At 44.1% G+C, this 19,304-nt stretch overlaps 1 protein-coding gene across 1 annotated transcript in view; it reads right to left on the reverse strand.

The window, feature by feature from the left end:
* Positions 1-19,304, reverse strand: part of LOC309554371 (gonadotropin-releasing hormone II receptor-like) — a gene marked incomplete at its 5' end in the record, with an annotated part of 55,273 nt that overhangs the window by 9,620 nt on the left and 26,349 nt on the right. Inside the window, one exon of the mRNA XM_082256036.1 lies at positions 11,732-11,933. Within this exon, the coding sequence (XP_082112162.1) occupies positions 11,732-11,933 (202 nt within the window). The remainder of the gene's footprint in view (positions 1-11,731; positions 11,934-19,304) is intronic.

Consider the following 19,304-nt stretch of genomic DNA (forward strand, 5'->3'; position numbering starts at 1 on the left):
ACCATTGTGACACCAGTAGAAACCAGTTCTATTTGCCAACAGGTAATTACCATCTCAATCTTGGAATTAGGGCCCCATGGTCCACAAACATAGTATATTGATTGCGTGATTCATGAAACGCAATGACGCTCATGATGAAGAACCCCATTACTGCAGACGCTGAGCAGTTGGCAAGGTGAATGACTCTGGCAGCAGAATTCAAGACAGACTGAGGGGGGGATAGCCTATATAACCACTTGCCACCAGTTGCCACTGCTACAGGGCAGTCATGCTGCGCAGGATCACGTATATATACTCCATCCTGCACTTCTGGGTATCTTTCCGGAGGACAAGTGGATAAAGGTAATCCAATGGAGGGAGTTCTAATCCGAGGGAGTTACAGTAGGGGAAGTGAGAGATGACCAGGGCGTGAACTAGAAGCTTAGTGGTATCATTGGTTAGGAGGGGCTGTATTTTGAAGATGTTGTGGAGGTTGAGGTGGCAAGCTTTGGACAGCGATTGGATGGGGGGCTGGAAGCATAGTTCGGAGTACAGGGTTACGCCTAGCAACCTGGCATGCCAGGACGGGCCAGGGGAAGGGGCACGTTGTTCTATTAACTTTCACATGTTGGTAAAGTAACTCTTCTTCTATAGCAGTGGTTCTCAACTCCGGTCCTCGGGACCCACCAACAGGTCAGGTTTGCAAGATAACTAAATTACATCACAGGTGATATAATTTGCTGCTCAGTGATTGCAGTATTCTAGTCTGCATCTCCCCAAGATAATACTTAAAATCTGGCCTGTTAGTGGGTCCCCAGGACCGGAGTTGAGAACCACTGCTCTATAGTAACTCTTCTTCATCTTCTTTTTCATTAAAGGTAAATAATGGATTCCAAGAACAATCAACGTGCCCTCGTTGAGGTCCTTGATTTCTTCTTGATGAAGTAAGGTTGCAGGCCATCCAACATCCACAGAAGGCTACAGAAAGTCTACAGAGATGACACCATCGACAAGACATTGCTCTTGTCTATGGTGTCATCACCGTAAACATTTTGTAGTCTTCTGTGAATGTTGGACAACTTGCACCCCCTCCTTCATTAAGAACTTAATGACAGCACGTTACCTCAGATTGGAATTCATTATTTACCTGCAGTGAAAAAGAAGAAGAGTTACTATAGAGAAGAAGAGTTACTCTACCAACATTTGGTAGAAATTTGAACAACTTTGCATTACTTTCAGTACAACCGGCATTCAATTAACCCGAAACAGGCAACCCCATCTGGTGAGATCTCATCTCTTTTAGGCCTTGTATAATATGCAGTATTTCCAAGAGATGGAGATCTCTCCCTGGAATTAGCAAAATTGAAGGATTTAGATTCCCATACATCTTGTTGAAAATTGGGGGATTTATGCAAAATGATACCATTTTGGTGAAATGCATTGAAGTCAATTAGGAAGGCAAACTTGAGGTGGTTTTGGTGGTTATAGAAAGATGCAGTTGGCTTTACTTGGCTCCTGGGGGTTATAGAAGCTTCTTTCAACTATCCTGAACTTGTTCTGTTGCCCAAACAGCTCCTGCTAAGCCTCATTATTTTCATTTACTTTGAAAAAAAAAAAGTAGAATAAAACTAAAGTGAAAGTACACAAATAACAAAAATAACGATTAAATATAATAAAAATGGAAAAAAATATAGATACAAAGAATACTAAATGAAACCTGTCTTCTTCATACTTTAGCCTCCTTTCATCACATGTACTGTATTCAGTTAGAGCTAGACAAACTACAATTATTTTTTACCTATCTTATGGTCATCTGCTGTGATCTGCACAAGTTTTTGGATTAAAGCTTTCTACAATCTGCAAAATGTCATTTGGATCGATTCACAATCTGCCAAGCTTCTGAGATTGTAAGTCAAGTTATTTTAATCAGTTATAGAGATCACACTTTCAATGCTTATATTCCAGAAGTAGAACAAGTAGGAAAACGACCTGTACATTCACACATTGCATTGTTGGTATTGTCCATCATTATGGTAATTTGCTGGCTGTTGTACACTTCTGTTTTTGTTTTGTTTATTTTAACTAAAGGAAAAAAAGGAGCAATTGTACAACATTTCTATGATCAGTTTAAATATAATTACAATTATAATTAGGATTTTTCTATGCAATGGGCAGAGTATCAGGAAAAAGCATTTTAGGCCATAGCCAGGTTAATCCAGTCCTAAACATTTTCATCATAACACACTGATGTTTGGGTCTGTGTACTTTGTGAAAAGCTGCAGAATATGTTGGCACTATATAAATTGAATCCAAACTAGAGAACAAGATACCGCTCAGGTGTAGTATGTAAAGTAAGGTGACCAGATTTTTAAAATGAAATCCGGGGACATATTTGTTATTTTTTTATTGGCAAATGGCACGGGACTGCATTATACACAGAGCGCTGGGCACAGGACTGCATTATACACAGAGTAAAGTGAATAACTGCCCTCACCTGTGGTTAGGGGGGTTGTGTATCCCCACTGCTATGGTGATCTACTACAATTTATGTTTTACCGTATGAATTATCTTATCTATTTAGCACCTATAAAGTGCATGTAGTGCTCAAAATATGTTACATGTAACCAACTGTTACCATAAATACTGTAAAAACTACTATATAAATAATACCATAAAATTTATACTGTGTGAAAAACCTTATACCAATATATTAAAAATGATTATAGTCCATACAGAGATACGATGGTTATATAAAGTTCATGATGATACTGTGCTGGAAGGAAGAAAGTGCAATAGTGCAAAAAAAGTCCTCTCAGTGCAATGTCGTGCTGAAGTAGTAGTGGTGTGACCCTCCACTATTCACCTCGAGTGCCGTATGGTAAGATGGCTCACTTACCAGATGTCGTGGATTCCTGTTGGCGTACGCCAGCAAGAATCAATCTACGCTTGATCTTTTATACTCCAGGTTCCTGTAGATATGTCAAGGATCCTCTGGATATGGCTTGTAGCCCACGGTATAAAAAGACGGGGAGCTCCTCCTCTGGATATGGCTTATAGCTCAGGATATAAAAAGCAGAGAGCTCCTCATCGTGCAGAGTGTTAAAAACTCCTTTATTTTAAAAATATTATCACACGAACATCAATAACGTCTGAAAGCACTCTAAATGATTGTTAAAACACTCCAAAAAACTCCAAGAAATGTGCACTCTTGTGTTTAAAAAGTCATTCCAATGTGTAGGCAAGCTAAAACTATATAAAAATAACCGCTCATGCCCTTTGTTGGACACCTACCAGCCTTGCGGCTACTATACCGTGTCCGTATGTGAAGTGTTCGCCGTACCCGGAAGTGGGATCTTGGCGTGCGGTTCACCCGCGGGCTCAGAGTGAGGCAGCGTGCGTACCAACTTGATGCGTTTCGTCAGAGATATGACGTCTTCGGAAGTTGTACGTGCGCTGCGTAAGTCGGGTTAAATAGGGACTGCGGAAGTCATATCCGCTGTTCGATCCTCCCCCTTGTTTACAATTGTTTTACCAAAACCGGATACATCTCACGATGTTCATTATCCTAATATGGTGTAGTTTGGTAATATTTTTATTATATAAGTATCAAATATCCAGGGTAATTTATTTTGGAACATTATGTTGGATATCACGGATATTTTAAATCACATTGCTTTTTATCCCCAAAAATACTTTATGAAGGCTGTGTCAATTAAAGAAACCAATTATTTATGTAGTAATTGTGCTCCAATGTGTATGGCGGTGTGCACCAATATATATTGTGATACCATAAAGTGCATAGTGCAAGAATTGTTCCACATGTGCTATGTGCAGTTATGTGCAAATATATTACATGAATATATTCATCTGAAAAAAATATTGAATAGTGATATTACAATAAAATATTAAAATATTGAATAGTGATATTACAATAAATATATATAGTGAAACATCCCTAAATTTGATTAATAAACTATAAAGTGATGTGATTTGTACAGGAATAAATCCAGTGTTTGTATAAATAAATATAAAATTATTATAATATACAATGTCAAATATATATATAGTGTGTTGCATAATGCTGTCTGTGACATACCTAAGTTGATTAGTGTGGGATGGGATCATCGTGAGATGTGTCCGTTCACAATATTATCAACAATAGCCAGTAACATCCTATCGATATTATATTAAAAATTCTAAAAATATAGATTAACAATTCCAATCTGTTTTATACTTTAAAAGTTAGAAATAAAACAATTTAGATCCAGGTCTATGTTCATACCCCCAGGCTGCAGAGTTCCTAGTTCATAGATCCAATATGTCTCATTTTTTGATACTGCTGTCCGCATGTCTCTACCTCGCCAGTGGGTGTCTATTTGGTCTATCCCACTGAATGTAAGCAATGTGGGGTCTCTGTTATGATGTATTCTAAAGTGCATAGAGACACTATGCTTTTTATATCCTTTCCTTATATTATTTAGGTGTTCCCCTACTCTTGTGGACAGTTTTCTTGTAGTCCGGCCTACATACTGTAGGCCGCACGGACAGGATAATAAATACATAACGTGCGTACTAGAACATGTTATCAGCTTTCTAATCTGGTATTCCTTACTGGTATTATTAGATTTGAATGTGGTCAACTTTCTCGTTCTATGTTTTACTGTTTTACAAGGTTTACATCTGCCACATGAGTAAAAACCTTTAAAATCTAGAAAGGAAGTCATCTTTTTGGGAGGGTCTGGAACATTATGTGCCAATCTGCCAACAGGAATCCACGACATCTGGTATGTGAGCCATCTTACCATTCGGCACTCGAGGTGAATAGTGGAGGGTCACACCACTACTACTTCAGCACGACATTGCACTGAGTGGACTTTTTTTGCACTATTGCACTTTCTTCCTTCCAGCACAGTATCATCATGAACTTTATATAACCATCGTATCTCTGTATGGACTATAATAATTTTTAATATATTGGTATAAGGTTTTTCACACAGTATGAATTTTATGGTATTATTTATATAGTAGTTTTTACAGTATTTATGGTAACAGTTGGTTACATGTAACATATTTTGAGCACTACATGCACTTTATAGGTGCTAAATAGATAAGATAATTCATGCAGTAAAACATAAATTGTAGTAGATCACCATAGCAGTGGGGATACACAACCCCCACTAACCACAGGTGAGGGCAGTTATTCACTTTACTCTTATGCACATAACTAAACCCACAGTTATTTAAACTTGCAGCTTACCAAATTAAGATAATTTATTCTAGTGGCGCCAGTGAATATCCATACACATTATTATACACAGAGCACTGGGCACAGGACTGCATAATACACAGAGCCCTGGGCACAGGACTAGATAATACACAGAGCTCTGGGCACACGACTGCATAATACACAGAGCGCTGGGCACAGGACTGCATAATACACAGAGCGCTGGGCACACGACTGCATAATACACAGAGCGCTGGACACAGGACAACATTATACACAGAGCGCTGGGCACAGGACTGCATAATACACAGAGCTCTGGGCACAGGACTACATAATACACAGAGCGTTGGGCACAGGACTGTATGATACACAGAGTGCTGGGCACAGGACTGCATAATACACAGTGCGCTCTGCACAGGACTGCATAATACACAGAGCTCTGGGCTCAGGACTACATAATACACAGAGCGCTGGGCACAGGACTGCATAATACACAGAGCGCTGGGCACAGGACTGCATAATACACAGAGCGCTGGGCACAGGACAACATAATACACAGAGCGCTGGGCACAGGGCTGCATAATACACAGAGCCCTGGGCACAGGACTACATAATATACAGGAGGGTGTTCGGCATAGAGTACAGGATTCAGACGTTTGCTATGCACAGAGGACACTTCCGCCCCCACATCCATAGCTCATCTCTGAACCCTTCTCTCACAGATTATCTCTGCAGTCACCTCTTAGCCCTTTCTCCACAACAGCTAAACTCTCCATCTGTCCATGCAGCTGTATCAGCTCTGACCCCTCCTCCCCCACTGCCCTCACCTGTGTACAAACAGACCCCCCCCCCCTATCTGCTCACCTCCCATTCTCAGCCCTCCACACAAGCAAATTTTTGGCTCTGCCTCTCCTCCACTGAACAGCAACAGGAGCGGCAGTGATATCGTTCAGCAGGGGGCGTCTGCATCTGAGCCACCAGGCTGTTTCCCAGCCAGCCTGGGATGCCCTGTCTACAGTAATCCGGCCCTTATACCTGGGGACAAAACTGGGGACAGACTTGGACCAGGGACAGTGGCCTCAATCCGGGGACTGTCCCTGGAAACTGGGGATGTCTGGTCACCCTAATGTAAAGGCTTACTCACAGGTGCTTGCGCCGGCTCGCTACCGCAGTGACATGCAAATGAGAAGAAATCTGGTCGCACACTGCAATTGTAATCCAATAAACTGTCCTTTACTCTTCAAGCATGGGACAACAGCGCAGGATAGGTTACAGTTGACATATTTCACATGTAGAAGTGCTTAGTCATATGACTAAGCACTTCTACATGTTAAACATGTCGACTGTAACCTATCCTGCTCTATTGTCCCATGCAGGGCTGCTGTTAGAAATCACAGGGCCCCATACAGCCTATCTGACAGGGCCCCCCCCTCCCCGGCCTGAGACTGAGGATATCGAAGCATAGTCAAAGGCCTTTGACAATGTCCTTATTGTGACGAAACGTGTCAGCCACGCCCGTACGTCGACACGCTTACTTTGGCTACCTTAACAATCCATGTACTGTCACATGGTTGGATATGTGGGTTGCCATTTTTTATCTACTTTTTATATTTATTAAAGAAGTTATACTATGCTATTGGAGTCTCCTCTTTGTTTTTGGAGGTTTATGGTGCACTTAAGGCTGATTACCTAGTGGAGTTCTGGAAACGCTACCTGCATTGATTTAAGTGATCGTTTTCTGGAGATTTGCCTGTTTCTGGGGGAAGTACTTGGATCCATGCTTATTTTGACCTACCCTAACCGGTGGTCAATTTTTTCCGGTAAGCGGACATCCTCCTTTTTTGATGCACGTGGTGATCTTCTTCTCCCACCTTAATCCCATCTCCTGGTGTTGGACTTCTTGGTTCCCTGCCTTTTTTTGGGGTGTATCTTCATCATCTGTGGGACTTTACATTGAATTGGATAATTCTCACCATTTGTGTTTGATACATGTTGGCGCTGTACTATTATTAACCAAGCTGACCTCAATGCACTGTTTCATTGGGCAACTATGTGGCAAATGAGGTTTAATGTTGATAAATGTAAAGTTATGCACTTGGGGGCTAATAATATGCATGCATCATACATACTAGATGGAGTAGAACTGGGGCAATCCATAGCAGAGAAGTATCTGGGAGTTCTGGTAGATCATAAGCTTAATAATAGCATGCAATGCCAAGCTGTTGTTTCCAAGGCAAACAAAGTCCTTTCTTGTATTAACAGAGGCATGGACTCCAGATAGAGAGATATAATTTTGCCCCTGTACAAATCATTAGTAAGACCTCATCTGGAATATGCAGTTCAGTTTTGGGCACCAGTTCTTAAAAAGGATATCGGGGAACTGGAGAAAGTGCAGAGAAGGGCAACCAAACTGATAAGAGGCATGGAGGACCTCAGCTATGAGAAAAGATTAGAGGAACTGAATTTATTCTCTCTTGAGAAGAGGAGATTAAGGGGGGATATGATCTCCATGTGTAATACATAAGGGGTCCATATAGTGAACTTGGTGTTGAGTTATTCATTTTAAGGTCAACACAGAGGACAAAGGGGCACTCTTTACATCTAGAGGAAAACAGATTTAGTTTCCAAATACGGAAAGGTTTCTTCACCGTAAGAGCTGGGAAAATGTGGAATAGACTCCCTCCAGAGGTGGTTCTGGCTAGCTCAGTAGATTGCTTTAAAAAAGGCCTGGATTCTTTCCTAGGTGTACATAATATAAATGGGTACTAACATTTTTTTTAGGTAAAGTTGATCCAGGGAATATCGGATTGCCTCTCAGGCCATCAGGAAGGAATTTTTTTCCCCTGCTGTAGCAAATTGGATCATGCTTTGCTGGGGTTTATTTTCGCCTTCCTCTGGATCAACAGCGGTTATAGGATTGTGTATATGGTATTGTATGGTTGGGTTTTCAATACTTTTTTTTTTTTTTTTTGGTTGAACCGGATGGACTTGTGTCTTTTTTCAACCTGACTAGCTATGTAACTATGTAACTCAACCACATGGTTTTATCCCCTCCTGGCTGCTAGGGTGAATGAGCCCTAAAAGCATTGAACAATTTTAAGACTTGGCTTGTTTGGTGTCTACTTACTCGATGAAACCCCATCTTGTAGTTCGCTAAATTCACTCAATGCTCTGAAAACAGAATAAAGATGCTCAGGGGTTGTTTGTTAGTCTCCAGAGTCTACCTTACATTATTGTCCCCATCAGAGCCCCTTCTTACATCAGGGTTCCCATCAGAGCCCCTCCTTACATCAGGGTTCCCATCAGAGCCCCCCTTACATCAGGGTTCCCATCGGACCCCCTCCTTACATCAGGGTTCCCATCAGAGCCCCCCTTACATCAGAGTTCCCATCAGAGCCACTCCTTACATCAGGGTTCCCATCAGAGGTCCTCCTTACATCAGGGTTCCCATCAGAGCCCCCCTTACATCAGGGTTCCCATCAGAGCCCCCCTTACATCAGGGTTCCCATCAGAGCCCCCCTTACATCAGGGTTCCCATCAGAGCCACTCCTTACATCAGGGTTCCCATCAGAGCCCCTCCTTACATCAGGGTTCCCATCAGAGCTCCTCCTTACATCAGGGTTCCCATCAGAGCCCCCCTTACATCAGGGTTCCCATCAGAGCCCCCCTTACATCAGGGTTCCCATCAGAGCCACTCCTTAAATCACGGTCCCCAATACCTGATAAAATCTCATCTTTTTTTTTTACCCATGTTGCTTAGAAGTTTAAATCAGTATTTTTTGCTAGAAAATTACTTAGAAACCCCAAACATTATAAATATTTTTTAGCAAAGACTCTGGAGAAAAAAATGGTGGTCATTGCAATATTTTATGTCACACTGTATTTGCGCAGCAGTCTTTCAAATGCAATTAAAAAAAAAAAAAAAAAAACGACACTTTACTGAATTAAAAAAAAACAAAACAGTAAAGTTAGCCCAATTTTTTTGTATATTGCGAAAGATGAGCTAATGCAGAGTAAATAAATACCTAACATGTTACAGTTTAAAATTGCGCACACACTTGTGGAATAGCGACAAATTACGGCACCTAAAAATCTCCATAGCCGAGACTTTAAAAAATTTGTAGCGGTTACCAGTTTAGAGTTACAGAGGAGGTCCTTTGTGAGAATTATTGCTCTTGCTCTGACAATCAAGGCAATACCTCACATGAGTGATTTTAACACTGTTTCCTTTTTCGGGTGGAACATACGTATGTGTTTTTGTGGTGCTCAAGCACACAGGGACAGGGGCACTTTAAAATTATTTTTTTTTTTCTTATTTATTTTATTTTTTATTTATTTTTTTACACTGTTCCTTTAAAAGAAAAAAAATAAATCTCATCACTTTAAGTGCCGGTTCACATATATACGATGCGGGAACCTTGCGAATCCACTGCGGGTTTCCGCATTGCACTCAACTCACAGGCAGTTTACACTGCCATATGCTAATCGCTGAGGGTGTCAATACAAAGGTGACGACACCCCCAGATCAGTTCGCATATCGCAGTGCCAACTGTCAGTTCGGACATGTATCAGATAGGTGTGATCCGATTCTGGTGCGGACCAAAAAAAGGGTCCTGTGCAACTTTGGTCTGAATGTGATGCAAATTCAGCCATACAATCTGTATGGCTGAATTTGCAACGCACAGACATCCCATGTGATTTGCAGAGCAGTGCGCTCTGAATCACATGCGATGTCTGATATCGTAAATGTGTGAACCGGCTCTTATTGCTGTCACAATTAATGTAAACATCCCTTGTGACAATAATATGCAGTGACAGGTACTCTTTATGGAGGGATCGGGGGTCTAAAAGACCGCAAACCCCTTCACTGCACTTCAATGTATTCAAAATGCCAAAATCTGCAGAGTAAACCGGAAGTGATGTTGTGACATTGCTTCCGGGTTACTACATTGGAGACCCAATTGAAGCCGATTCCGGCTTTGTACAGGATTTTGACCAGCCGACAGCCGTGCCGGCTGGTCGCTTGGGTCTCCTTGTGGGATGGGAGACCTGGATGGAGCGGCAGAAGGCAGTGTAAGGGGGGGGAGTGCCCTTCCGCTCCTTGTAATAATGACTGTGCCGGCTGGTCGCTCGGGTCTCCCAGGTGGGATGGGAGACCTGGGCGGAGCGGCCAAAGGCGGTGGGAGGGGGGGAATCCTCTTCCACTCCTTGTGATAATGGCCATGACGGCTGGTCGTTTGGGTCTCCTGGTGGGATGGGAGACCTGGGTGGAGCAGCAGAAGGCAGTGGAAAGGGGGGGGGAGTGCCCTTCCGCTCCTTGTAATAATGACTGTGCCGGCTGGTCGCTCGGGTCTCCCAGGTGGGATGGGAGACCTGGGCGGAGCTGCCAAAAGCGGTGGGAGGGGGGGAATCCTCTTCCACTCCTTGTGATAATGGCCATGACGGCTGGTCGTTTGGGTCTCCTGGTGGGATGGGAGACCTGGGTGGAGCAGCAGAAGGCAGTGGAAAGGGGGGGGGAGTGCCCTTCCGCTCCTTGTAATAATGACTGTGCCGGCTGGTCGCTCGGGTCTCCCAGGTGGGATGGGAGACCTGGGCGGAGCTGCCAAAAGCGGTGGGAGGGGGGGGAATCCTCTTCCGCTCCTTGTGATAATGGCCATGACGGCTGGTCGCTTAGGTCTCCCAGTGGGATGGGAGACCTGGGAGGAGCGGCAGAAGGCGGTGGGAGGGAGTGCCCTTCCGCTCCTTGTGATAATGGCCATGCCAGCTGGTCGCTTGGGTCTCCCGGTGGGATGGGAGAACCGGGCGGAGCGGCCGAATGCGGTGTGGGGGGGGGGTACCCTTCTGATCCTTGTGATAATGGCCATGCCGGCTGGTCACTTGGGTCTCCTGGTGGGATGGGAGTGGGCGGAGCGGCCGAAGGCAGTGGAAGGGGGAGGGGAGGATGTCCCCTTCCGCTCCTTGTGATAACGGCCAAGTGGCTGCTTAGCACCTGAAAGCCGACTGTCCGCTGTAAAAAAGGGTACGAGGTGAAGCCTGGAGCTGCATATCAATCCCATACAAGCACTTCAACAAAATGACGTACATGTACGCCGTTTTGTGGGAAGTGGTTAATGAAACATTTGGCAATATATTGTTTGCGTGCATTAAAAATTCATTTTAGTGTATTATTTTCCTGAAAACATCGATTTGAAATATAATTGTACAAATATTGCACGGCATAAAGAAAAACTTCAAACGCCACCATTTTATTCCACAGGGCCTCCTCTGCTTTCAGAAAATAAAATGCAGGTTTTTGACGTGTGCGAAAAATTAAAAAAAATTGCGCTGGGCGCAAAGTAGTTAAATAATTATTGACTAAAAGTTCATTGTAACACAATTCAAGACAAAGATTTTCAATGGAAAACGAAGAGCCGTGAGTGTTGGGTTAACGATGCTTCATAAAAGAACCAGCAGCAGAGCCAGCTGGGAAACCAGATGGTACAGCAGAAGCTTCAATGTCTATGGTTTATGGTTGGAAACATTTCTCACCATTCTTGTGCTTCATCTGCTTGCCGATTTCCCAGAGTATTCGTGTGTAGCACACAATCATGACGCCTAGCGGAGTGACAAACAGAGTGCAAAACGTGAACATGTTGTAGGTCGTCTCCTGCCAGCGCTCGGGAAAGCTCCCATGGGTTGCACACTGTGTGAAATTGGCTTCAGAGACCGTCCGCAAACGGAACAGGAAGAGCTAAAATAGAGAAAAATAATAATAAAGTATCAGAAAACTTGTACATGTAATGTCACTATATCAGATAAAACCCACATAGCTGTTTCCCAGGTTTAGCCCCGGTTCACACTGCTGCATGCACGACATCGCTGTGCTGTTACACCAATATGTAAGCTATAATATAATGCATAGTTATGGTGATGATTGTCTATATAATTGGTCATTATACTGCCATCTTGTGGTTATTTCGGTTGTTACACTTGCCTTCTCTTCTATGTTCCTTCCTGTCCCCTCCCATTTATATATTTCCTGTTCCTGCTCCTTTATGCTTGTGGGGATAGAGATGGCAAAGAAAAGAAATGGCCGCACTTCACGATACATCAAAATTCTGGTTTAATGGGCGAACATCCCAAGTGTTACAAACAGTGTACAGGTAGACGCGTTTCACACACTAACAGGTGCGCTTATTCATTAATAGATAGAGATAGAGATGGCCACATCTGTCTAGGCCTTTATACAATCTGCTCGCATCCGGGAACACATTACCATGTTTTGACCTGCAGATACCATCCTTCAATCATCTGCCACATTTTTTTGTCTGCTATACCTACTGCTTGCAATAACCTACGTGGATGGAAAGAAACGGTGTCTGGTGAGTTCAGCTATCTGATAACGATTGTCCTTGGCTATTGCACCTGCTTACACTTAGGGCTCTTTCACACGGGCGATCCGATCAGATCTGCCTGTCAGTTTTTTAGGCGGATCTGATCGGATCCTCCATGCAGCTCTATGGGGCAGCGGGTGTCAGCGGAGACACCTCCGCTGACACCCGCTGCCATCCGCATCCGATCCTGTGCGTGAAATCTGGACGGATGGAAACCCTATTTTTCCATCCGTTCAGTAATCGGATCGGGTGAGAGCGGACAGGCGGTCCGCTCTCATCCGATCCCCCATAGAGGGCAGCGGGGGCTGAGACACCTCCCTCTCCGCTCTGCAAGCGGAGACGGAGCTGTCATCCGCCGGCTCAGCGGGGATCGCGGATCGATCCCCGCTGAGCAACACGGATCTGCCTACGGAGGCGGACCGTGTGAAAGAGCCCTTACACAGGCCAGGACAAAGTCTCAGCAAGGGATAAGTCACTATTACAACAATTGGAGTCAGAATAATCAGCATGACTTGCATGCGACTTCTTTAACAGAAGTCAATGTAAGTCGTGCCAAAGTCAGACCAAAAAGTAGTGCAGGAACCTTTTTCTAAGCCGCAGCGACTCAAGTCACTCCTATTAGAATGATCCCATTGCACTAAATGGAGTGCGACCTCTGATGCGACATGTGCTTTCAAAGTCCACTCGCATGTCGCATCAGTGTGAACCGGGCCTTAAAGTGATTGTAATTCCTTCCATATACCCAGTGAAGTGACAGGCCTCAGGCGATACACAGAGATTAAACAAATCCCCCTACCTGTTTATCTGCAGCCCTCTCTCCTCTATAACCATTCAACGTTTGGATTTTTACAGCATTTCTGAGCTTCAGAAGGCAGGGGGCAGGCATCTGATGTCACACACTGCACAGCATACAGCAGGGAGCTGAGTGTAATCTGAGACCCGAGTGGAGGGAATGGACACACCCATCTCTAAACTCATAGGAAAACATGCACAGCTGAGGCTCAATCACCTGCTGTGTGCTGTGGGGGGCTGTCTCCCGGGATTGTCTGGTGTCAGCATAGACTGTTAAAAAGTGCAGATAGCCGAGGAAGGAGACAGCAGACAGAAATCACACTAGGTGCTTTGTATGGAGGCAAGTACACACTATAAAAGGATATGCTTTGTTCATTTGAGGTTTACAACCACTTGAATCAGTTTATGAAAGCAGTGGGATAACTGTTCACTAAAGAAGTCTTACCTTTTAACCATATGTGTACCTAGGACTGCCGATGGATGGTGGAGGCGGCCCAACTGTACCAGGCCCATCAGTTCGGCAGGGGGCATGACGATAGAACAGGGGACTCTTGAAATACCTTAGTGTGCATGCCGTGGTTTCCAGCAATTAAAGTAAAGTTCTCTGGGCCTAACAGTCCATGTCTTTTTATACTTTATTGAACTTGCAGATTAATCACACCTACCGCAGGCCCTAGCAATTAATTAAAACTTACTCGGGCCCCAGTGGTGGCTGGTGCTCGGTAATTTTGGGGGGATGGGGGGGTGGCATCACCACCCCCCCTCCCCTTCCCTTCCCCTTCCCCTGACGGATGGAATGACGGCAGGCAGGCAAAACAACACACCATATCCCCCCCCCCCCCCGCCCCAAACGGCCGGCCTCCTTACCTCCTCCTTCCTCCTGTCTGAGCCTGGGAGTGCTGGATGGCTAAGCCACTGTGTTTCTCCTCCAGCCGTGTGTCTCCTCCCTCTTCCTGGGCAGTGGGCAGTAATATCGCTTCTCCTTTTGGCCAATCCGGAAAGGGGTCTCACAACCCTCTTCCTGATTGGCTGGGAGGAGAATCAGTGTGACAATAGCAAATATCTATTCGCTATTGCCATACAACTGGGTGGGCTCAGGGCGCAGTGCTCTGTGCCCTGAGCCCACCCTTTTTTTGAAGCCTATTAGAGCCTCTGGCTCTAACTACGTGCTTAAAAAAAAAAATCCCCTATTGGAATTCATGCGTCCGGTGCTCTGCATGTAGATTAGGGGGCCGGATGCATGGATGAGGCGGTGGCTCCCCTGGGCCTCTGATGGACGGGCCGCCACTGCCAGGCCTCATCAATTCAACAGGGGCCAGGGATAGGAGCAGGGGTGGTCTTTACTGGCAAGGTATCCCTCCATGCTGAGGGCTTGTGGACTGGTATGGTTCAGGAGGACAAGCGCATATTTGTCTTTCCTCCTTTCCTGGCCAGCCAGGCTGCATGCTTAAATAACTAACGCAGTCCCCTGTATATGTCACTGATCACCGCCATTAGTAGTATAAAAAAATAAAGAAAAATTCCAATATATTTACCATAGTTTGTAGATGCTATAACTTTCACACAAACCAATCAATAAACATTTATTGGGATTTTCTTTTTACCAAAGAAATGTAGCAAAATATATTTTGGCAAACATTTATGAAGAATTATTTTTTTTTATTTCGATATGTTTAATACAGAATTTAAAAAAGGTTAATTTTTTTTTTTTTTTTTTTTAATTTTCAGTCTTTTTTTTGTTTATATTGCAAAAAAAAAAAAAAAAAAAAACAGTGGTGATCAAATACCATCAAAAGAGAGGAAGAAATAAAAGAAACCCCTAAGGGTAATAGGACTTTGAAGACAGTCACTGGTAATCTCATAAAGAAATATTCGATACTCAGATGTAAAAAAACATAAAAAATTTATTTAGACAGCATACTAGAAAAATTCATAAAAACCATAACATGGATACATGTACACAAAAGTGCTATACAGCATGCTCCTAAAGCAAGAGAACCCGTGAATTGCCCAACATGTGCCAGGGTCTGGTGTCTGTGAGTCACAAAGACGAACGACCTCCTGTGTTCGGGCCAATGGGGTTCTAATGTGGAGATACCAATGGATCACTACACGTTTCACTATGCAGCTTCCTCAGGAGATCCTATTGATGTTTGGATGATAGACACAGGGCGCCCAATATCCTCTCAGTTTTAATATATAAGGTGATAATGATAGCAGGATTGTTGCTGATTGGAAATATCCACTATTATAACTATAATAATAATATAACTATAATATTAAAACTGATTGGAAATATCCATTATAAAGATGTATCCTTCCTGTTTAGGAGCAGCAGCTCCTCCAACAAGGCAGACGGCTGTTCTGCCAGACAGGAACGGAGAGATCGTGTGTTCCTAGTAATCAGGAACACCAATCTCTCTCTTACTGCAGTCAGTCCATCCCCCACACAGTTAGAAAGCACTCCCTAGGAGAACATTTAACCCCTTGATAGCCCCTGATGGTAATTCCTTCACTGAGAAAAAGACAAAAGAAAAGGGGCGCACCGACCTAGTGCATTACCACTAAAACCATTTATTAAAATTTTAAAAAGTATGCAATATACTCACAAAGCAGGTGTGAAAGTACACACATCAACATTGTACATAAAATCTCCAAGGTAGCCAAGGTCCCACACGAAGCTGAATGGCATGCAGTGTGCCGTATGGGGCTGCTGTGGCTGGGCTGACGCGTTTCAGGGGCGAACCCCCTTCCTCAGAGCCAGAAAAGTTCTTCTTTACTTACCTTGTTAATGAAGAAAATATACTTGCCTTCCTTCTGCTTCCTCCCTCTTCGGCCGTGGCCCGCGCCGTCACTTCCTGCTTGCAATGACTCCTGGGAGCTGAAGGTCATCGCTCCCAGGAGTCAATGCGCCTGCACCGGCCAAGCTCGTCACTTCCGGTGCAGGCGCGTCATTCCCTGCTAAACAGCTGTGCGCCTGCAACGGAACTGACGAGCGTGGCCGGTGCAGGGCATTCTGGGAGAAGAGGACACGGAAGAGGACACCGAATAGGACGCTCTGGCTTCAGCTGCCCACACCTGAGATGGCAGCGCTGGACAAGAAATTTTCAAGGTATTTCTTCTAAAAGGTAAGTGCGACCTGGAACAGTACAGAGGCTAGCCATTATGAAATGTACTAGCCCTGACTGTCCCGGGGGTATTTTTATTGAAAAAAACATTCCGAGGCCAGAACTCCGCTTTAATTGAGCAAGCTGAGGTTAGAATTTGATTGGCTACCATGCACCAGATTTTGCACTCTGCAGTTTTAGTAAATCAACCCCTTAGTGTCAGATTTGTCAGCCGCAATGTCACAGTCCTGCAAAAAATCGCTGATCGCCGCCATTACTAATAAAAACAAAACAAAAATTAAAAGTCCAAAATCTATCCCATAGTTTGTAAACGCTATAACTTTTGCGCAAACCAATTAAAATACACTTAAGGGCTCTTTCACACGGGCGATCCGATCAGATCCGCCTGTCAGTTTTTTAGGCGGATCTAATAGGATCCTCCATGCAGCTCTATGGGGCAGCGGGTGTCAGCGGAGACACCTCCGCTGACACCCGCTGCCATCCGCATCCGATCCTGTGCGTGAAATCTGGACGGATGGAAACCCTATTTTTCCATCCGTTCATTAATCGGATCGGATCGGGTGAGAGCGGACAGGCGGTCCGCTCTCATCCGATCCCCCATAGAGGGCAGCGGGGGCTGAGACACCTCCCTCTCCGCTCTGCAAGCGGAGACGGAGCTGTCACCCTACGGAGGCGGACCGTGTGAAAGAGCCCTTATGGGATTTTTTTTTTTTTACCAAAAATATGTAGCAAAATACAAATTGGCCTAAACTGATAAAAAAAATGTGATTCTTTATATTTTTTTTTTTATTGGGAATGTTATATAGCAGAAAGTAAAAAGTATTGTTTTTTTTTTTCATAATTGTCGCTCTTTTTTTGTTTATAGCGCAAAATGTAAAAACCGCAGAGGTCATCACATACCACCAAAAGAAAGCTCTATTTGTGGGAAAAAAAGGACATCAATTGTATTTGGGTACAGCGTCGCATGACTGCGCTATTCTTTGTTAAAGTAAAGCAGTGCCGAATCGCAAAAAATGGCCTGGTCATTAATGGGGTAAAAACTTCCGGAGCTGAAGTAGTTAAAATACATTTAGGTTTTTGGTTGTAACATGACAAAATGTGGAACATACTTTTTCAAGGCACTGTAAATATAACCACTACAAATCCTGTGAAAAATGTTTTCTTTTATTCAATACACCTACTGTATATTCTATTACCTTTCCTGAATATTTAAAGGCTAATGCCTCGTACACACGCACCGATTGTTGGCCGACCGATCGGCCGACTTTTGTCCAGTGTTGTTGTGTTGGTTGAAATGTGCTCTAGACTGCACACAATTTTTTTCTGCCAACAACAACCAACTTCAGAAGTGATGTCATGTGCTGGTTTACTTTCCGTGTGTTTTTTCTTCTCTGAGCATGCCCAGTCTTGTTCATCTGATTTTTGTCGGCTGAAATCTGTACTGACTGACGAACAATCGGCCGTTCTGTTGACGGCCAACAAAAATTTTATAGCATGCACACCAGATTTCGTTCGGCCGAAAAGTCGCAGTCGGTTGTCGGAAGCATCATACTAACAAGCCGATAATCGGGCGATCGGACGTTGGCCGAAAATTTACGGCCAACAATCGGTGCGTGTGTACGGGGCTTTGCATTTGTGTGGGTCATGCGGCGTGCGTTTGTGCGGGCCCAGCGGCCCATTCATTTGAATGGACTGCTACCCCTGTCAGAAAGGTGGGGAAAAAGTCACCGACCCTTTTTTAAAATGCAGCTGCACAGAGCTGCATCATGCTGCAGCACCATGCGGTTTTGTGCAGCCAAAAACCCACTGCGTTTTATGATGCGTGGAGGTGCCATTAGGAATTACTGAGCAGTGCGTTTTGTCTGCGGGTCGGGAACGTGCACGATTAAGCACACGTTCTCGAGCCGCACAGATGTTAACCTAGCCTAAAGCATAGTTTTTTTTTTGTTTTGTATCTTTTTATTTTATATCTTTAAACTTAGGTGTATAAAAGCTCCAGTTTGGTAAATAATATTGATTTTATATCTTGTCATCTTTATGCTCATCGAGGCTCATGAATTATCCACTATGTCCAGTCACCCATGATTAAATTTTGCTTGAGGGAAGTGAAGGCTCATATAATGCTGTGAATGCTCCCATGGCAACTGCTGCTAATTTTATACAGCCATAAACAGACACTCGGGGGGAAATAGTAAAATCTATACATTTCTGGGCACAGTGAATGCTTAAAGTGTATGTTCTACATTTTTATTTTTTTTATATGTGTGTCTTCACATATGTGTATTTTATAAATCATAGTCTCTGTCATTGTCACGTACTTCTTCCATCTGAAGTACCTGGTTGATCCTGCCACTCATCAGTCTTCCTTATTCTAAACTGACCGCACAAAAGCAGAGAAGCGGATCTGTGTTAGTGTGGTCAGATTTTATCCTTTGGTTCACCATTCAGAGGTACAGGACACTGTGCAGACCCCCAGCATGCCTGTATTGGGTAGTTTGTTTAGGCACCACGCCCCTCCCAATCACAGCCTGCCTCTTGCACACACCCTCTCCCAATCACAGCCTGCCTCTTGCACACACCCTCTCCCAATCACAGCCTGTATCTTGGACACACCCTCTACCAATCACAGCCTGCCTCTGGCACACACCCTCTCCCAATCACAGCCTGCCTCTTGCACACACCCCCTCCCAATCACAGCCTGCCTCTTGCACACACCCGCTCCCAATCACAGCCTGCCTCTTGCACACACCCTCTCCCAATCACAGCCTGTATCTTGGACACACCCTCTCCCAATCACAGCCTGCCTCT

This window comes from Pelophylax lessonae, assembly GCF_965119305.1.
Source record: "Pelophylax lessonae genome assembly, chromosome: 4".
Lineage (NCBI taxonomy): Eukaryota > Metazoa > Chordata > Amphibia > Anura > Ranidae > Pelophylax > Pelophylax lessonae.